At 33.3% G+C, this 19,454-nt stretch overlaps 1 protein-coding gene across 1 annotated transcript in view; it reads right to left on the bottom strand.

Moving 5' to 3' along the window:
- Window positions 1–1,292: 1,292 nt before the first annotated feature.
- The window catches only part of FZD3 (frizzled class receptor 3), a 105,034-nt gene continuing 86,872 nt past the window's right edge, over window positions 1,293–19,454 (bottom strand). The window contains exon 7 of the mRNA XM_043564994.1: window positions 1,293–11,752. Within this exon, the coding sequence (XP_043420929.1) occupies window positions 11,539–11,752 (214 nt within the window). The 3' untranslated portion in view covers window positions 1,293–11,538. The remainder of the gene's footprint in view (window positions 11,753–19,454) is intronic.

The raw sequence follows: 19,454 nt of genomic DNA, 5'->3' as shown, positions 1-19,454 counted from the left end.
AATATCTGAAATTGGCAAACATTAGAGTTTGAACAATTGATGGACATGTATATATGCATATCTTCATCCTTCAATAATTGGAGGGAGATCATTAAAAAAAAAGTGCTCCATTCTTCTGTGATAAACTTAATACAAGTAATAGTGTACAGAATACAGTGTACATTAGATTCTTCACTAGTTTTATAGAATCTGGAGATACGTGTTCAGTTCTATGGAAATTTTAAGAGGAGTATTCCTAACTGTAGTCTTTTGGAAGGGAACAACTAGGATCTGATAGGAAGTCATGGAGAAACTGGAAAATAGGACATGTTTTGCTTATAGAAAAGATTTGGAGGAAACAACGTATCTTTTCTCCAGTGTCTAGCAAATAATCCTGTGAAAGAATTACGGTGTATCTGTAGAGTACTACCAGTGTATGAAGGTAACAAAGAAATACATTTTCCACCCAATATACGCAAGGCCTTTTACAACAATTAGAGTTTCCTCAAAATGGAATGGAAGGCCTTACAGAGTAGTGAGCTTCCTGTTACTGAAATCATTCCAGCAGAGGCTTATATAGTTTTTTTTTTTTTCAACGTTCATTCATTTTGGGGACAGAGAGAGACAGAGCATGAACGGGCGAGGGGCAGAGAGAGAGGGAGACACAGAATTGGAAACAGGCTCCAGGCTCCGAGCCATCAGCCCAGAGCCCGACGCGGGGCTCGAACTCACGGACCGCGAGATGTGACCTGGCTGAAGTCGGACGCTTAACCGACTGCGCCACCCAGGCGCCCCGAGGCTTATATAGTTTTGAAGAATTTTTGTGCTGGCTTGGAAGTTAGACCTTATGATTCCAAAGGTTCCTTGGAACCAAAGGCTGTATGATCCAGGCAAGAAACTCTAATGATAATAGTTTGAATCCTGGTCTGCCTTCCTGTGCATGAAAAAAATCAACTGATTTGTTAATGTGAGTAGGATTTCTAATTAGAAAACTGATACAGATACTTTTCAATTTTATCAACAGATATGTATTGAACCCCTATTATGTGCCCAGTAGTGTTATATAAACAGAGATCAGTCTTATCTATATTGACAAAATAAGTGTGAGAGAAAAGGATATGATACTGGACGGTTTTTGTTTACATATTTCTATATTCCAGAATAATGTGAATTCTATGTTATAAATGAAAAATATTAGTAATATTAGAATATAAAATATGAAACCCAATTGAAAAATAGTAGTGTAATATGTTAATTAAGTAGTCTAGAAGGTGATACAGAAAATTATATGCAATCAGATACTAATGACAAAATAGAGAACAAATTATTTAATTTTATTAAAAATTTCCAATTTATAACCAAAATATACAACCACTACATTTAAAATCAGTTTGTACACTCACAGTTAAAGTGCTAAGTAAAAACATTTACAAAAATGGACATCAGTCTACTGTAAACAAAATAAATCTACAAGAGCAGAGTGCAAAGCACATCCAGCTAACGTGAAAGTACAGTTCATGCTCTAATCAAGTGCACCTGCCCTATACATATCTCAATAACAGTAACTTTCCCACTCACTCAGAAATGAACAATTTTAAATACATAAAAAAGAAATGTGAAGAACTAATACCACAAAATACAAGTCTTTAGCATAAACACTAACTAGATGCTTACATGATAAAAGCAAGATTAAGATTTTAGAATCAATTTTAGAATCACCATATCAATTTAATTCAGAATAGGGTGTGAAAACTAAATTGCTAAGTGCCAGCTGTTTAAAAATAATCGTTTTTTTTAATAATGAAAAAGGAATATCGTTTCTACCTTTTTATCTCTTGAAAAAAGGAGAAGGTGGTGTCACTGTCAATAAAAGTAAAATGAGGAAAGCTATTGTCTATAGTATCAATGAGCAGAGCTGGAAGATAGACAGGACTAGCTGGGAGGTAGAGAAAACTGAGGCTCGAACACAGAATCTTAACAGTGTGGGTGACGGACATCTAAGATGCTCCTGACACAGCTCTTGAACTGAAAAACACAGGATCAGCAAGACCCTGACTTCAATGACCCAGAATTACAAATGACTAGCTCCCCTCCTCAAAGTCACTGAAAATATACGGCACTTTCAGACATCACATGCATTCAGAGAAAGAGCAAGAGATGCTTAAGTTAGGTCACTTAATGGTATCTCTTGCCTCAAAAGAATCCAATCAACACTATTTCCATTTTTGTTTTAAAGCTCAATATTCCAGTTGACAGTAATTTGTGCTAATAGCAATGTGTTTGTCTTTAATGCAGATTCATCTTTAAGCAGGTTAGAAGGGCTATAGTGACTAACACACTTGAATACAAATTAAAGCAAATTTCCTTCTTCCTAATGCTTGAATATAGATTATACTTCGGAAGTATTGATAAGGAAGACTGGGGACAGAAGGCAGGTAGGAAGGTCTTGAGGAATGTAGCATTAGAGGAATAGGCCAGATGGAGAGTGTGTGTACCTGGGCAGGGCTCAGGGTATCTCCTAGAAAGAAGTATACCAAGTGATTACTGAGAGATCTAAGTCAATTTTCCCCATCATAAAAGTATAGTCAAAACTGAGACACTAGATTAATATGAAGTGTACCAGATCAGCTCTTGTTGGCTAATGTGTTGCCCTTATTATTCATAATATTATTTATATGAGATGTAGTGTGAGTTTAGAACAATCCAATTTATAACCTCTTAGATAATAGCTCTTCTAAAATTCTGGATTTCCTGTGTAGGAGATTCATATTTTTTACATGCATTTTTAAACCCATATACTTTGATTCTTATAATTTGAAACATAGGTATAAAGAAAATCTTTAAATGGCATTTTAAGGCATATCTGTTGACTCTATAACATAGTAGTATCATTTCAGAATGCCTACCAAGAAGATAAAATTCTATAGCTAGCAAAATTTGAGTCCATAGTAGATATGGAAGGGGGGGGGACTTATTTTGCCTCTAATGATATTTACATACTAGTCCTTTGATATATGATAATATCCCAGGTTATGAAAGTTTTTATATAACTTCCATATTCCCAAAAGGTATTTGCTTTCAATTACTAAAATCATTTTGACTAAATATCTTTAAAACTAGGCAATTTAACTACAAAACAAAGCAGAATTTTCTTGATGGACCTATGGTTATCTATAGTTTGAATCTCCTTCGTAAGGTCTCTGATAGGTTAATAAGAGGAATTAGAATGGAAAGTTAATATATTTATTCTAAAACACCTTTTGTTTGATTGTTTCTTGAATATATATTATGAAATTGCAAACATTTGATCACTCTTGATGAACAAAACCAGCAATTTCACACAGTTCAGGATAATACTATCCAACTATGATGACATAGTATAAATCTCTTTAAATTGTTCTTTCTGAGAATCAGGCTATCTAACAAAGGATTTTCTGCTGAGAGGACCATAATAACCTAACACACAACACTAACAAAACAAGACAAAATAAAGGCTTACCAAAAAAATTTAAAAAAAAAGTTCACATTAAATAAATTTAAGCTTCAGGTATCACAATATTATAGAAAACAAAATAACTCAGAACTATTATTAGTTGTAGACACATATATTTATATAAACAATCCCCTAAATTCACTATCAGATTAAAATACAGTAAAGTCAGTATTTTCTTGAACAATTTTAAATTAGAAGAAACAGCTTCCATAGCTCTTCCAAATAAAAAAAAAATAAGACAATTTAATAGCTTTTGAGTGTCAAATGAACTCTTCTTTCTGGGTTTCGGAGAAAGCAGTGGTAGTGGTATTATCTTTATCATACCAAAGTAAATGTCTAAACTGCAGTCACTCCTTCGCATATGCAATACTTTGAAACTTCAATGAAGAAATAAAACTCAAAAATAAAATTTGGCGTTTGAAAACAGAAGCAGAAAAGTTGTTTGAAGTTGGTGTTAAAGATATGTGAAATGGAGTAATTCTAGAGAAGTTAGTTTTTTAAAAAGATGAATGATAAAGAATTCAGATTTACTCTGATAAGGTAGAAATAGCACCTGATGACAAAAGACCTTCCAGACTAATATTTTCAAATCAGAGACCCCTTTTTATAATCAAAAAATAATTTTAAGTTCACATATTTAAAAAATACAGTATTTTCAAGTACATATTCACCTCAGTTCAATGCAAAGAACTTTTTTGTTGATCTTGTTCCAGAAATATAGAATCATTTCCTATTAAATGTTTCTGCTGACAAGAGTAGTTAGGGAAAAACTATGTGAGGCAGAGGCTAACTAAGGGAGTGAAGGAAGACAACTCTAAACGTCCTTTTCAAAACTGGGGAGGGGAGAAGTAGGTAGAAAAATGGTGGATGGATAAATATAAATTAAATCACACTAAGATTATCTGCTTTATCTTCTAGAATATCCTATTATCAAAACCCAGAAAATCTTCAATGAAATGTTTGGACCTCAGATTCAAGTTTAACAAGTGTAATAACAAAACATGCAGAGCCAGAGAACTGAAAATAAAGGTCTGGTGTTTGTTGCTGTTGTTGTTGTTTTTCTTTACAGGCAATCAAAATAACACTGTAATATAGCTGTGTCTGAATGAGAGAAACTAGTCATCTCATTTAATTTCTGAAAGCCAGGAAAGTTGAACCATTGGACTGACCAAAGACAAGGAATCAAGTATAGCCAAAGACATCACACCATCTTCCAACATCAACCTTCCATTATTCTTCTCTACCTAGCCAACACCAAACCCAATACCTGGATTATAAATCTATAGACCAATGTGTTCAACAGATTGATATGAGCTAATGCAAACAATTAGAGAGAGGCAGTGATCTCTAAAAGTAACAAGTAACTTCCTTGGCTCTTCCCTGGTTCTCAGAGAGCACAATTAAATCTGTAAGAGAACTCTGCTGAGACATGGAACTAATGCAATCTCTATTTTATTAGACAGTTAAGGAGGCTTTATGAAAACATCTTCTGCATAGCCAGAAAAAAAAAAAACTACATTTATCTCTAACATTTTAAAGTAGGACAATGCTCATGGCAATCTGGCAATTACACTTATTCAATGAATCTAAGAACATTTTAAGAATAATTGTTAAACAGAAAAATTTCAATCCACTTCTCGAAATTCCTTTTACATTTGATAATTATATTAATGTTGGTAAAAGCCAAGAGCTTTTTAATTAGCTATATGGGCCAGTGCTATCACCGCTTTGCTCACTAATTTTATCATGAATACATTTTGTTTAAAGTTAAGGCTAAATAGCTATATTCATATTTAAGAGAACAAAGACCACAGAATTTTGTCATTTTTCTCCTATATATCAGTTTTAAGGTGCTTATGTTAGTGCTTTAGGAGACTTTTCCTATGGAAGAAAAAAAAAGGTCGTGTCAATTATTTGTAACCTTTCTTTTATTTTTATTATCTGTAATATAATTTCCTCCTTAAAATTACTCAAAATTATAAGTGGAAAACAAAGTTAATAACATAACTGAATCCTAGCAATTTAAGCATAGATTTCATTAACAGTACTGGCTGAACTAGTAAATATAGTTCATGGGAAGAATAACAAGAATAAAAGTAAGCCAGAATAATGATTACAAAATGGTCAAGCGACACCCAAATTACAGGCAGGTGGAATTTGAGATACTACCTAAACTAGTCCCCTGTTTCTTCACATCTATTCACAGATGATAAAACCTGAGGTCCCAAGAGGTAAAATTCTAGTTACAAAGCTCACTGAAAACAGAGGCAATACTAGAAACCAGGTCTCCTGACTCAAAATTCTGTGGTATTTAAAAAATAACATAATGTATTTTTACTAAGCATTAGGGAAAGAAATCTGCCAATTCTGAAAAGAGAAAATTATGAAGCTCTAAAGCTTTTTAAGTCAATAAGCACAAGACAATTAAAGAAATATTTGCAAGTTAGCAATATAAACAAGGTGACATATAACAAAAACACCAGGGCTACAACAACAATAAAGTAGTTCACCCTACTTTAGGAAATATAAAATAATAAGTTTAAAAATATCACTGTCTTATAAATACTAATATTACTAGTAAATGGTAATCATCAAAATAATGGAACACCGAATCTTCAAAATCTGAATTATTACAAGGTAAAAAACTTATTTATCAGGAAAAACTGGTAACAGTAGCCAATAAAATGAAAATAAATTAACAGCAATGCTAGCATACCAATGAAAATGTCCAAGAAAGGACATAATAGATTTCCTGAGATAAATAGTTATTAAAAAAATAATAATCTGAAGGGAACTATTCTTTAATGCATTTATATAGATGGAACTACTTTCTTTTATAGGATGTAATGTTGTACTGCTGTGGGATTTGACTAAAATATAAGTGAAACTTTACTTTCTTTTATCTTTATGGCAACAAAATTTTACTTTCTAATTAGAGATCACAGAATAGGAAATATGCTTATTAACTTAGTATATTACATCTTTGTGAATCCAATAGAAATGTCTAAGAAATGGCTGGTTTTAGGTAGACCTTAGTATTTTCTACCCTAGAAGATTTTGGATCCTGGGAGAAAATTACAATCCTATTTCAGTTTGACTATTAAAGAAGTATAGGATTAAAATTAAGTTAGAAAAAAATCCCAGGAGACTGTTTACAGTCAGATGAAGGGTACGGGATGCTTAGTCTCCCTATTCCTTTCCCTAAACCCATACAACTGGAACAAAAAAAGAGAATTAGTTAAATTATGAAGAGATGTCAACATAATTCTTTTCATATAAAATAGAAATGATACAAGAATAATGTATAAATGTGGCTACTAGGAAATAAATGAATATAAACACTTTTTCTTATTTTAGTCAGTTGTAAAAGGTATAAAAGAAATTAAAAGAAGCATGAGTTCCTTTGTAAATCTAGGTTCCATAAAAATGCTCTTTTGTGTGTTGATGTGCGGAAAAGAATGGAGAAATCCTTACTTTATGTAGGTTTAAAAAAATTATATATACAAACATACAATTAAGATAATTTTAAATAACTTAAAATTCCAAGTTTTGCCATGATGAATATCAGCAAGTTACAGCTATTACCTTTTTAAAACTTGTTCTTAATCAGAAAGAAATAGGCACATGAAAGTCCTCAAAGAAAAGTTAAAGGGGCTACACTCTTCTTTGTATTTTTCTTACAAGTTTCAGTGAAGTCAAGCTCATGTACTTACATAATTCCATCAAAAGAATAATATAATGGAGATCTCAAACTTGCTGTTGAGATTGACCTGCAAATTTAATTGTATACAATTTGAGAGCACACACTGGCTATATATAGACTCAAGAGCTAGCACAGTTTCAGGACATACCTACTCTTGAAAAAGAACCTCATTTTCAAAAAGTTAATTGGATTGTTGATTTAAAGATTGTACCAAATTGTATCAAGATTGTACTGGTCTAATTGCCTATTTTGTTGTTGTTGCTAACTACTACTGAAGACCATATCCTTGTTTTCTACAACCCCCAAATTCTAACAAAAACAAATAATATCAGAGCAATTTACAGGTTAGAGAGCATGATAATACATGTTATCTCATTTGTTCCTTACAACCAAAGTCCAGTGAGGTAGGTTTGGGGCTCAACAATTAACTTATCCTCATTTTACACTGAAGAAATTGAGACTAAATGACCTGTCCTGTTCACATCATAATTATGGGTCTCTGAATTCCAAGCCTAAAGGGATTTTCACTGCACTAGATGATGAAAATCATCCAAGTGATAATACAGGAATATACCTTTGGCATGTCAAAAGCAGTACAAATATCATCATAATGAAATTTTGGTCTGTTACTGTTTTCTAAGCTCTGGCCACCATTTTCTAAAAACATTTTAAGTAGTTCCTTTTATATCACAGGGATATAGCCTCAACTAAGATAGGTATAATTTGTTATATCCAGCTCTTATCACAAAGAAACTAATGAGGTAGGCTAAAATGTAGGAAATTTTTCTAATTTAAAAAGATTTTTAGAATTTTCATACATTTGCTCTAAAAAGCAGCAGAAAAAGAAAATCACTACTAATAAAGGTTTACTTGAATATTTGTTTACCCAACTAGTATACAAAGATTTAATTTCACATAAAGCAACAAGAGCTTAAATACTTCTAAGAATTGGTGTTCACCTTTTAAAATTAATATCAAGTTTTGGTACAAGCTTATGTAAATATTTCTTGTGTAAGTTATGTATTTATTACTTGCCACATGTTATTCTGGTAAAGCAGAGACTTCATTTCATTCAGTTTAAATTTAGATACTTTAAATTCCTTTGAGGTGAGATTCTCACTACTAAGGGTAAATGTGAGTTGCATAACATGAGTTGTTCATTCGTAAATATTTATTGAAAAACCTACTCTGTACTTAGCCCTGTGCTAGTTGTTATTAATCAATTGTTCTTTCAAACCAATTATTGTTTTGAGCTTAGTATGATCTTTTGCTTTAATTATTGAATAAATTAAACACAGTATTGCTCAAATCAAAGTACTTTTTGAAAGCTCTTGATTATATATTAACATCTTGGAGAAACTATTATTTTCGCAGTTGTCAGCTGAACAAATAAAATACTAAACATTATCACATGCCAATCAAAACACAAATTAAAGTTAAACATATGGTAAGAAAGCTGTCTCGACTTGTTCAAGTTGGTTTAAGGGAACTGAGACTTTGAAATTGCTGGTTTGCTATAGTTCTTTAACAGTTTCTTAAAAATATTTCTTAATTTAAAGCACCAGTTTGATAAATAACCTGACCCAAACTAAATACTGTTATTTAAAACAATGGACTAATGATATTAAGTAAATTTCATGGAGCAAAATTAAGATACTGAAAGTAAATGAAAGATCAATATAGCATTTACATATATGCCAACAGAGAGTTTAACAAACAAGAGAAATGAATATATAAAAATCAGGAAGCACAAAAACTAAGATTTTCATAGGGATGTGCATTTAACTGTCTACATTTGGCCTACTTGCACAAGAAAATCAATTAACATTTTGGCAATTGATAATATAATGCAGATGGTGATGGATGACAACATCTTTGAGCTCAAACTGGTACCTTCTATTTTAACTTCTTATTTTTGTTTCTGAATGTTTGTTTTGGTCTTCTCATGCTGTTCTCAGGAGAGATTCTCAGAAAAAAGCCTTATGAATTATTGATTTATTGTATAAACGAGTTGTTCTAAGTCTGGCCTTCAGAGAAATGGTTTACTAATTGTCAGTTATGAGGGAATTTCAAATTCTGCGTATCTTGAGTATGAACTCCAGCTCCAAGGAGGAAGACAATAAAGACAGAGGAAAAAGAAAAACACTTTGGGGCTAAATGTTCAAATATGTCCTATAAAGAGTCAATAATAAACAATAAGATATATGTACTTTGAAAGAAATATGATATACAAATTATTATCAGAAAACTGACTTTTTTTGCATGATGAAGCCTTTTTTTCAACACCTAATTTCTTGGTATTTTTGTTTTAAAGGAGAGAGAAAAAAGTACACATAAACACATGTCAAGGAATGTACAATAGTAGCCCTCAAATCTCTTAAATCCTTAATCTTAATCCTTTATATTTCATAATGCTTTACAGTTTTCAAAGAGCTTTTGTATGATTTTTCATTTGATCCCTATTCGACAACTTTGTGAGGTAGGTACTTCTCCTCTATCTTCATTTATAAACAAGGGAACTGAGGCTCAGAGCAGTTTACTTGTTAAAGGTAAAAAACTGGCATATGGCAAAGCCAGGCCTCTCTAGAGTCTAGAACATTTTTCAAAGTATGATTCTTGCATTACCTGTATTAAGAATTACGTGTGATATTTTTAGAACTCAGGTTTTAAAGTCCTACCACCTTTGACTTACTGAATAAGAAACTTTAGGAGTGGGGCCCCAGATTCCACATTTTATAATGGAAAATAAAGTGGAGAACAATTGCATATCAGGTAATGATATATAAAAGCACAATATTGAGTCCGCCTAGATATTCATGTGATATCATATGATGCCATATGCTATCAGGGGGCAATTTAGTTCAAAACAACCTGAAGTCTGGCTGCAGATTAGAATAAAACATAGAAAACTTAAAAAAAAAAAAAACACCTACAAATTCTCCTCTGAAAGAGAGGAAGGTGTTGGGCATCAGAGGTTCCCCAAGTGATTCTTGTCTAGTTAGGGCTGAGGACCACTTGTTTAAATACACTTTACTATAAAACACATCCACCATTTTCCAGAATTTTTCTTTCCCTTCTGATCAATTTCATGCCTAATAAAGTTCATGGTTTTATTGTAAATTATTTAAACATTACACAACAGAATGTCAAACATTTTTGAATTGATATTGGTAAGACTAAAAGATACTTCACAGCAAGACTAATCATGCTTCATTTAGTTACAATGGTTTCCAAATACCTCAAATTAATCACCACTTTGGACTTATGTTATATATATTTCAACTGTAAGGAAAGAATGATCCAGAATCTGAAAATAAGAATGTGGGGGCAGAAAGCTGTAGTCTAGTGGCTCCTGGGCAATGCAAATGCAGACAATCAACTCACTGTTAGGAGGGGCCTGGTGGCTTTGGCAAGATCACATCTCACTGTAGAAAAATACAACAATGAATGTAGAGAAAACATTTTGCCATTTTGTAATTGTGGTTCCCACAAAAAAAAAGCTTATAATGTGTGATGCTTATCTTATTACATGCCTCCACGGAACAGATCTGAACATGAAGTTCTCTATGAATCAATACTACTACATGGAAAAAGGTGGCTACAAATTAAACTTTTTCCACCATGCATATGGTTAAGTTATAAAAACACAGCCAGTAAAAGTAATATTTACAAAAGTAATAAAGACAGCACAATCACAGGGGAAAAAAGATCCATTTCCGTTTTTATTCCATTGCTAATCCTAATCCTGTGTGTCTCTGGATGAAGATTATTTTGATAGAATTTTAAAAGAGCCTTCAATAGACTATTCAGTTTCTTCTGTTTTTCTTATATCTTATTAGCTAAAATACCCTTGCTGATTTATCAAATTCTCCTACAGTTTAAAAACACAGTTCTTTTTCACTTAGTGGAAAGAAAACTACAAAGTCCAACTATTCATCTGAGAAATAAACCTTGCATAGAAAATTTCCTTAATTCTGAAATTTTGTTTTATTAATACAACTACCAGAATGTTATCTCACAACTAGTTGATATCATATGAAAGTTTGCTACAAAGCAGTCACCACACATTTAGGATTTTTCTAAATATAAAATAAGTAGGCTTATAAAAATGCTTACCAGACAAATAATCTCTTCATAACCTAGAAATAAGAATTATTTATGTGATGACATAATTATTAGCATTTTTGATGCCTTTATGTTCTAAGGTTGATGCAATATAAAAAGCAAAAATTTACTTTCCCAATGGACACAATCTGCACCTGACTGAAAGCATGGTAACGGTTGAGTTACAGCAATCAGTCATGCAAAGGCAAAGAATAAAATCTGCTTTTTAAACAGCACAAGTTCTCCATCTTAGGACAATTTAAGCACTGGTTCCATCTTCTTCAATAACCCGATTCATGCTGGTACCATGTGTGATGTGAGTCATAGGATTACTACTGAGATCTCTGATGCTGCTATGCCGTGACTGTTCATTGAGCCGATGAGAACTACTGTGTCTGGAGTGATCGGTCAGTCGTGATGTGCTGCCATGAGGGAGCCTCTCTTCCATTCCTCTGTAACTGCAGGGCGTATACCTAACACAGAAGAGTTTATTTTGAAGTAGGTAAGACAACACACTAGAAAATAAAACTAAAAATCTCATGAAAACGTCTCATTAAGCAAAATGATTAGGAAACGAACCAGTGAAAAAGTAACCATCAATTTTTGATGATTTATAGTAATTTCAAAAAGTAGACATTCACATGGCTAACCTGAAAGGGGAAAAACCCATCTCATTAAATTCAGAATGAAGGTCTTACTCCTTGCACAGGGACAGATATTAAGGTTAAACAGAGCTGGCTGATACAGAGCTATGCTAAGCATGGATACTTTGCTCATTCAAATGGGAGAGGAGGAACAATGATAGAAGCAACATGGCCTTGTCTCAGGGAGTCTATGAGGGTGGTTATAATCAGTAGTACAACAAAACAAATTTTATTGAAAGACTAGGGTTGGAAGAGGGAGCATGTGAAATTAGAGGACAAATTAGTGTAACCTAAAAATAAAAAGGTGAATGAATTGGCAAGCAATGATGACGGTTATGTGCCGACAGCTTCTTTCCAGATAGCCCAGCTAATGGCTGAAGAGCTACTGTAAATGTCTTAATTACTTTTCATTAGGGCTTGAGGCTGTGAACATCTATTTCATAGAAGCTACATTTACTTAAATATTCTAGTAACATCCTCTGAACATCTGTAGCTATATTCCAGACGAAGCAAATTCTCCCCTTACACCTAGCCCAAGACCCAGCTTTTGAGTAGTACAATGTATGCTAACTGAGCTACACTGCTTAGTGCAGGCAGGCAGTCTTCTCTCCATCACTGTGCTTATCTTGAAAGGCAACAGTGGGAACATCAAAGATAAGAAAACACACACACACACACACACACACACACACACACACACACACCTCTTAAAGTATTTAATTTAGTAAAACAAAACTCAAAGAAAATGTAACTGCATATAATTTATAATTTTAATATATACTAAATTTTACTTCAATACCTCTAAAATTAAAAAGGATTCAGCAGGACATTCCGTCTTAAAATAGTCAGCAAAAGAACGAATCCTGAGCAGCTGAAGATCTACTGGCTGTCAAAAATCATTCCTTTGTCATTCCTTCATAATAATTACAAATTTCATGATTCAGTAAGAATCATTTATAAAATTTAAAGATTTTAAAGACTGATTCATACACTAGTGAGGTGATTTAGTTTTATAGAAGTGCTTATCAAATAAAGTTTTCATCAGATCACAGAGTTTAACAATTGAGAAGTCCTTTTATTTATTTTTATTTTTTAAAGATTTTATTTTTAAGTAATCTCTATATCCAACTCACAAGCTGGAGAGTCATATGTTCCATCTACTGAGCCAGCCAGGCACTCCAGAAGTCCTTTTAAAATGATAAAAAGAAAGCATGTCTTTTGCTTCCAGTTTGAATAAAGCAAAAAAGAAAATATGAAAATGAAACGATGCATTGCGGCAACTGAGTGGCTTGGTTGAGCATCCCACTCTTAATTTCAGCTCAGGTCATGGTCCCAGGGTCATGGGATCCAGCCCCTGTATTGGACTCTGCGCTCAGTATGGAGCAGGCTTAAAATCCTCTCTTTCTTCCTCTGCCCCTCTCCTGCTCTCTCTCTCACTCAAAAGAAAAAGAAAAAGAAAAAGAAAAAGAAAAAGAAAAAGAAAAAGAAAAAGAAAAAGAGAAAGAAAAAGAAAAAGAAAAAGAAAAAGAAAGAGAAAGAGAAAGAGAAAGAGAAAGAGAAAGAGAAAGAGAGAAAGAGAAAGAGGAAGAAAAAGAAAAAGAAAAAGAAAAAGAAAAAGAAAAGGAATGAAAAGATGAATTTTAAATATTTAAAAAGCTTCTTATGCTAACAGGTAAAAAAGCATTTAATTCTTATCTATTAAAAGATATTTCACATTCAGGGCAAACAGTTTTAACTTTGATTTGCATGTTTGGGTAAAATAATTACATTGTTTACAAATGAAAATATTTCAGAATGAGCTTGTTATGCTAGTTAATAATTATTATTTGACATCATGATTATTGTCCTAAATCAAGTGAAAGATTATTTCCAAATATAATTTGCCAGCTAACTGGAGATCTTTCACCTCTCAAATGATTTCATAAGCATATATTTCAAATGAATTGGCAAACAAAAAAAAGCAAAGTATGATGCAGTGCTTAATAAATGATATCAAAGTAGTTGAAAAATGAAAACCAACCATTATTTAAAAATATGAATTGAGTATTTTCTAAAATAAAACTAAATCTTTGAGTTTACCAAATAAGACTCAAAGAATACATTTTTCATAGAAAAAGTTACCATACTGAGTTCTTTTGTCTATTTAAGTGAAATATAAGGCTATCCATGAAATTCTAGAATATGAACAACCTGCCCATGGATAATTAGGAATCAACTACACAGAAAAATAAATTTAATTATAGTGTTTAATCTCAATTGTATATATAGGAATTACCAAGTTTATTTATCTTTTGCCAGTCATTTAAAAAACTGTAACCATCTACTCTAACACACAATATAAAAATGTACATTAATTTTAATATAAACTTAGGCAAAATAATTAATTTGGTTAATTTGCTGAAAAGATAATAAGGTATATTTCCAAAGTCAAAATGAGAGAAACTTAAAGATGATTTATTCTTTTTGGTTCTCTAAACTAGTTGCTACCATTTATATAAATAATTGAATTCATTTGGGTTTAACCAGTATCTCATTATTCATTCTCTAGCTTTCCCTTGTCACCCTCTCATGTCACCACATCATTCATTTCCAAACCTCAACCTACTTACTCTTCCACTTCCTTTTCTACCCATCCTCTAATCCAACAATACTTATAATACACGTAATAACAATTACTTATTCTTTGAAGTTGACATACATATGTAGGTGTATTTACTTCAGGCTATTTTATTTCATGGAGCATTGAGATCAATAAGTATCCATCAAGGAGTCTACACTAGAGTGAATATGGAGAAGCAGGTAGGTGTGTGTGTGTGTGTGATCTCATAGTCAAGATACCATGAGATGATGAGAAAGTGATGGCCAAAAGATAGTGTTAACATGTAAACTTAAAAACTGACAGTTAAGAAAGAAATCTCTATGAGATGATTTTTGTAATTATGAAAACCCCTATTTAGACTTTTAGGTTCAAGATGGCCTTGGAATCTTTCAGATCTGCTATTTTAAAGTTTTTACTTATTTATTTTTGAGAGAGAGAGAGCACAAGTGGGGGAAAGGCAGAGAGTGAGGGGGACAGAGGATCTGAAGTAGGCTCTGGGTGGACAGCAGAGGGCCTGACGTGGGGCTCGAACCCTCGAACTGTGAGATCATGACCTGAGCTGAAGGCAGACACTAAACCGACTGAGCCACAAAGACTCCCCCAGATCTGCTATTAAGTTCTGGCTATGGCAGAGGGCCTTGCAGTATGAATATTCGTGTACCACACACAACACCCTTAGTAGACTGTTGTTTTAGTTTTGGGCCCTGAATTCCTGGGAAATGTGACCCTTCGCTTCCCTTCCTTTCCCTCCCTCCCTCATTCATTCACTCATTCACACATTCAAAGTAATCTTTACCGCGGGGCTCAAACTCATGGTACTGAGCTCAGCATGCTCCACTGACGAAGCCAGCCAGGTGCCCCTAAATGCCCACATTCTTTCTTTTCTTTTCTCTTTTCTTTCTTTTCTTTTCTTTCTTTCTGTCTTTCTTTCTTTCCTTTTCTCTCTTTCTTTCTTTATTTCTTTTTCTTTCTTTCTTCCTTTTTTTTTTAAAAAAAAATTTAAGTGTTTATTTATTTTTGAGAAAGAGAGACACAGAGCAGGGGAGGGGCAGAGAGAGAGGGAGACACAGAATCTGAAGCAGGCTCCAAGCTCTGAGCTGTCAGCACAGAGCTAGTCACGGGGCTCAAACTCACAAACAGTGAGATTATGACCTGAGCTGAAGTCGGATGCTTAACTGACTAAGCCATCCAGGTGCCCGCCTACATTATTTCTAAAGTCATCTATTCAACAGATTTATCTCTCTAGATAGATAGATAGATAGATAGATAGATAGATAGATACAGGAAGATAGATATAGAAGATAGAGATATATGCCTAGAACTGTGCTAGGTACTGTGGGGAAATACAGAAATGTCTGTCATCTAGTTCTCATTCTCTAGAAGTTACACATTTAGCTGAGGAAAGACTGCTGTATGGAAAATAGGTCATACCATAAAAATGATTAAAAAGCAATTAACTGCCATGGACATGGGAATTAAGCAGGCCTTAAAGGATGGGTATGATTTTGATTAAGCACAGAGGTAGGAAAGGCCATTACAGGAAGTCATAATCTATCCTCTGGTTCTCATGACAGTATACTTTTATAGATTCTTTCATATGCCAATAAGCTCTTTCTTTGATTCACATCTTGGCTATTCTTCTGGTATTATTATTACTGTGAGTATTTATTAAGGTCTTGTTCTTGGTCTGTTCTTTTTTTTTTTGTTATGTTTCAAGTAATTCTATCTCACAATTTTAATTATCAACTACCTTTTTTTTCTTTTTAATTTAAATTCAAGTTAGTTAACATACAGTGTAGTATTGGCTTCAGGAGTAGAACCCAGTGATTCATCATTTAAATATAACACCCAGTGCTCATCCCAACAAGTGTCTTCCTTAATGCCCATCACCTATCTAGCCCATCCATTCCCCCACTCACCTCCCCTCCAGCAATCTTCAGTTTGTTCTCTGTGGTTGAGTCTCTTATGGCTTGCCTCCCTCTCTGTTTTTATCTTATTTTTGCTCCCCTTCCCCTATGTTCATCTGTTTTCTTTCTTAAATTCCACATATGAGTGAAATCATATGGTATTTGTCTTTCTCTGACTTATTTTGCTTAGCATAATATATTCTGGTTCCATTCACAATGTTGCAAATGGCAAGATTTCATTCTTTTTGATGGCCATGTAATATTCCAGTGTATATACATACCACATCTTTATCCATTCATTAGTTGATAGACATTTGGGCTCTTTCCATAATTTGGCTATTGTTGATAGTGCTGCTATAAACATTGGTATGCATGTATCCCTTCCAATCAGCACTTCAAATTGGTTTTTATTTTTAAACATTTTTTAAAAGTTTACCTATTAATTTTGAGAGAGACAGAGACAGTGCCAGTGAGGGAGGGGCAGAGAGAGGAGAGAGAGAATTCCATGCAGGCTCTGCACTGTGAGCACAGAGCCTGATGTGGGGCTCAAACTCATGAAACTGTGAGTGACCTGAGCCAAAACCAAGAGTCAGATGCTTAACCGACTGAGCCACCCAGGTGCCCCAAATTAGCAATTTTGTATCCTTTGGATAAATATCTGGTAGTACAATTGCTGGGTCGGGTACTTCTATTTTTAATTTTTTGACAAAAAGAAGTAAAAAGCATACAAATTGGCATAGAAGAAGTCAAAATTTCCCTATTCACATATAACATGACACTCTACGTGGAAAATCCAAGACTCCACCAAAAAACTGCTAGAACTGATATGTGAATTCAGCGAAGTCAGAGGATAGAAAATCAATGTAAAGAAATCAGTTGCATTTCTATACACCAATAATTAAGCAACAGAAAGAAAAATCAAGGAATCAATCCCATTTACAATTGCACCAAAAACCCTAAGATACCTAGGAATAAAGCTAACCAGAGGTAAAAGATCTGTACACTGAAAACTATAGGAAGCTTATGAAAGAAATCAAAGACAACACAAAGAGATGGAAAAACATTCTATTCTCATGGATTAGAAAAACAAATATTGTTAAAATGTCAACTACCTTAATGATTATAAATGTCCTTACCTAAGTTCCAGTTCCATTCAGATTAGAGAGACTGAATACCCTATATTTATTTGCCTTCAGAAATTCTCTACTCAGTATCAACTTATTTGTTATTACCATTCATTCACCTTCCATATTTCCTCTAATGTTCTATCATGTCAATTGTCTCTAACAATCACTGTTTTAATTATATGTTGGCTTGCACTGTTATGTAATTGGCTCCTAGGTATATGTCTTCTCTTTCTTATAAGATTATGCTCCTAGAATGCAGAAATTAGCTTTCTTCTATATATCCCTTTACACACAGAATGCCACATGCATAGGAGGTGTGTTATAAATAATTGTTCATTCCTTATTGAAAAGGATGAGGCTAATAATGTCCAATGTCAAATAATACTGATAGTTCATAGGGGGTAATGTTGACAAAACATATTCTAAAAGACTCTCAGATCCCCTCCCTCCTTATGAGTATCTTAAGATAGGACCCATAAATTACTGCAGAAACTTCTCAACTATGATTACTTACAATCTCCTCTTCTCCTATGCTGTTGCCAAAGTAATCTTTCTTAAACACAAATCTGATTTTATTATCCCCAGGCTCCAAATCCAACTATTAAAGAATAGTTTCTTATTGCTGTCAGGAAAAAAATCCAAATTTCTCAGCATGTTTCATCCGCCCAAGTGTACAAACTATGCTCTAGCCATACTCTGGTACCTAACTGCCTGCCTGACCTCCTTGCCTCCACATATGCTATTTTCCTGTCTTTAATTTCAGCTGCCTCCTCTGCATCCTATTCCAAGTAGAAATGCTATCTTGTTTGTGGGGTTTTCTCTGACTTTCTATAATAAGTTAAATGTTTTTCTTCTCTGGGATTTCAAAGCATTTTGTATATGATTTTATTATACCCATTAAAGTGTATTATAACCGATTGTTTACTCTTCTGTCTTCCATTTGTATGTCCTTAACACCTAGAAGAGCACTTCTCTCATACGAGTGTTGAACGCAAGGAAAAAAGCAAAAAAGTGAAAGGATCTTTGAATGTGGTTAAAACAGGTCATTGGTGATGTTAGAAAGTACAGTTTAAGTGGGTAAGAAGAAAAAAAAAGACTGGATATATAAGAAATGAAATATTCCAAATAATTCATTTAAAAAATTTGGCAGGAAAAGAAAAAAGAAATGGATAAAAGATAGAAAAAATATCACAAAGACACTGCTATTTTTTTTTAAACACAGAGTAGCGGACCAAGTTAAAAGGCAAAAGAAAGCAAGTTGAAAGAAAAAACCAGAGGTTTAAAAAGAGTACATATAAGAATCGTGACCTATGCTCAGAGGACAGAGAAGACTGGGAGAAAGGCTGGAATGAGATTGAAGGATATAACACAGTTGTAGAAACAGGTATTTTATTTATTTATTAAAAAAAATTTTTTTTTGAATTTAAAAAAGTTTTAAAAGTTTGTTTATTTATTTAGAACACAAGCAGGGGAGGGGCAGAGAAAGATAATTTTAAGCAGGCTCCGAGCTGTCAGCACAGAGCTCAATGCAGGGCTTGAACCATGAACCACAAAATGAACCATCTGAACTGAAATCAAGAGTCAGATGATTAACCAACTGAGCCACCCAGGGGCTTAAACTGTCTTAAAGTGAGCATAGCCTGCTTTCCATTTCAGGCATTAGAATTTTCATTCTTTCAGTTTCCTAAACTAGAAATCTTAAAAACACAAAAAACAAAACCAAATAAACAAAAGATCTTTTGGCACATTTCTTCTATCCAGCTGTTATTAATGTGTAATCAACTACTATCATTTCTTCTTTCTACATATTTTTCAAATCAGCTCTTCCTCTCTTCCCACTGCAACTACTCTCCTAATATAAGCCTTCATCAACTCCCAACCGAATTATTGAAAAGCTC

The sequence above is a fragment of the Prionailurus bengalensis genome, chromosome B1 (assembly GCF_016509475.1).
Source record: "Prionailurus bengalensis isolate Pbe53 chromosome B1, Fcat_Pben_1.1_paternal_pri, whole genome shotgun sequence".
NCBI lineage: Eukaryota > Metazoa > Chordata > Mammalia > Carnivora > Felidae > Prionailurus > Prionailurus bengalensis.
This window is presented reverse-complemented; position numbering and strand designations above follow the sequence as displayed.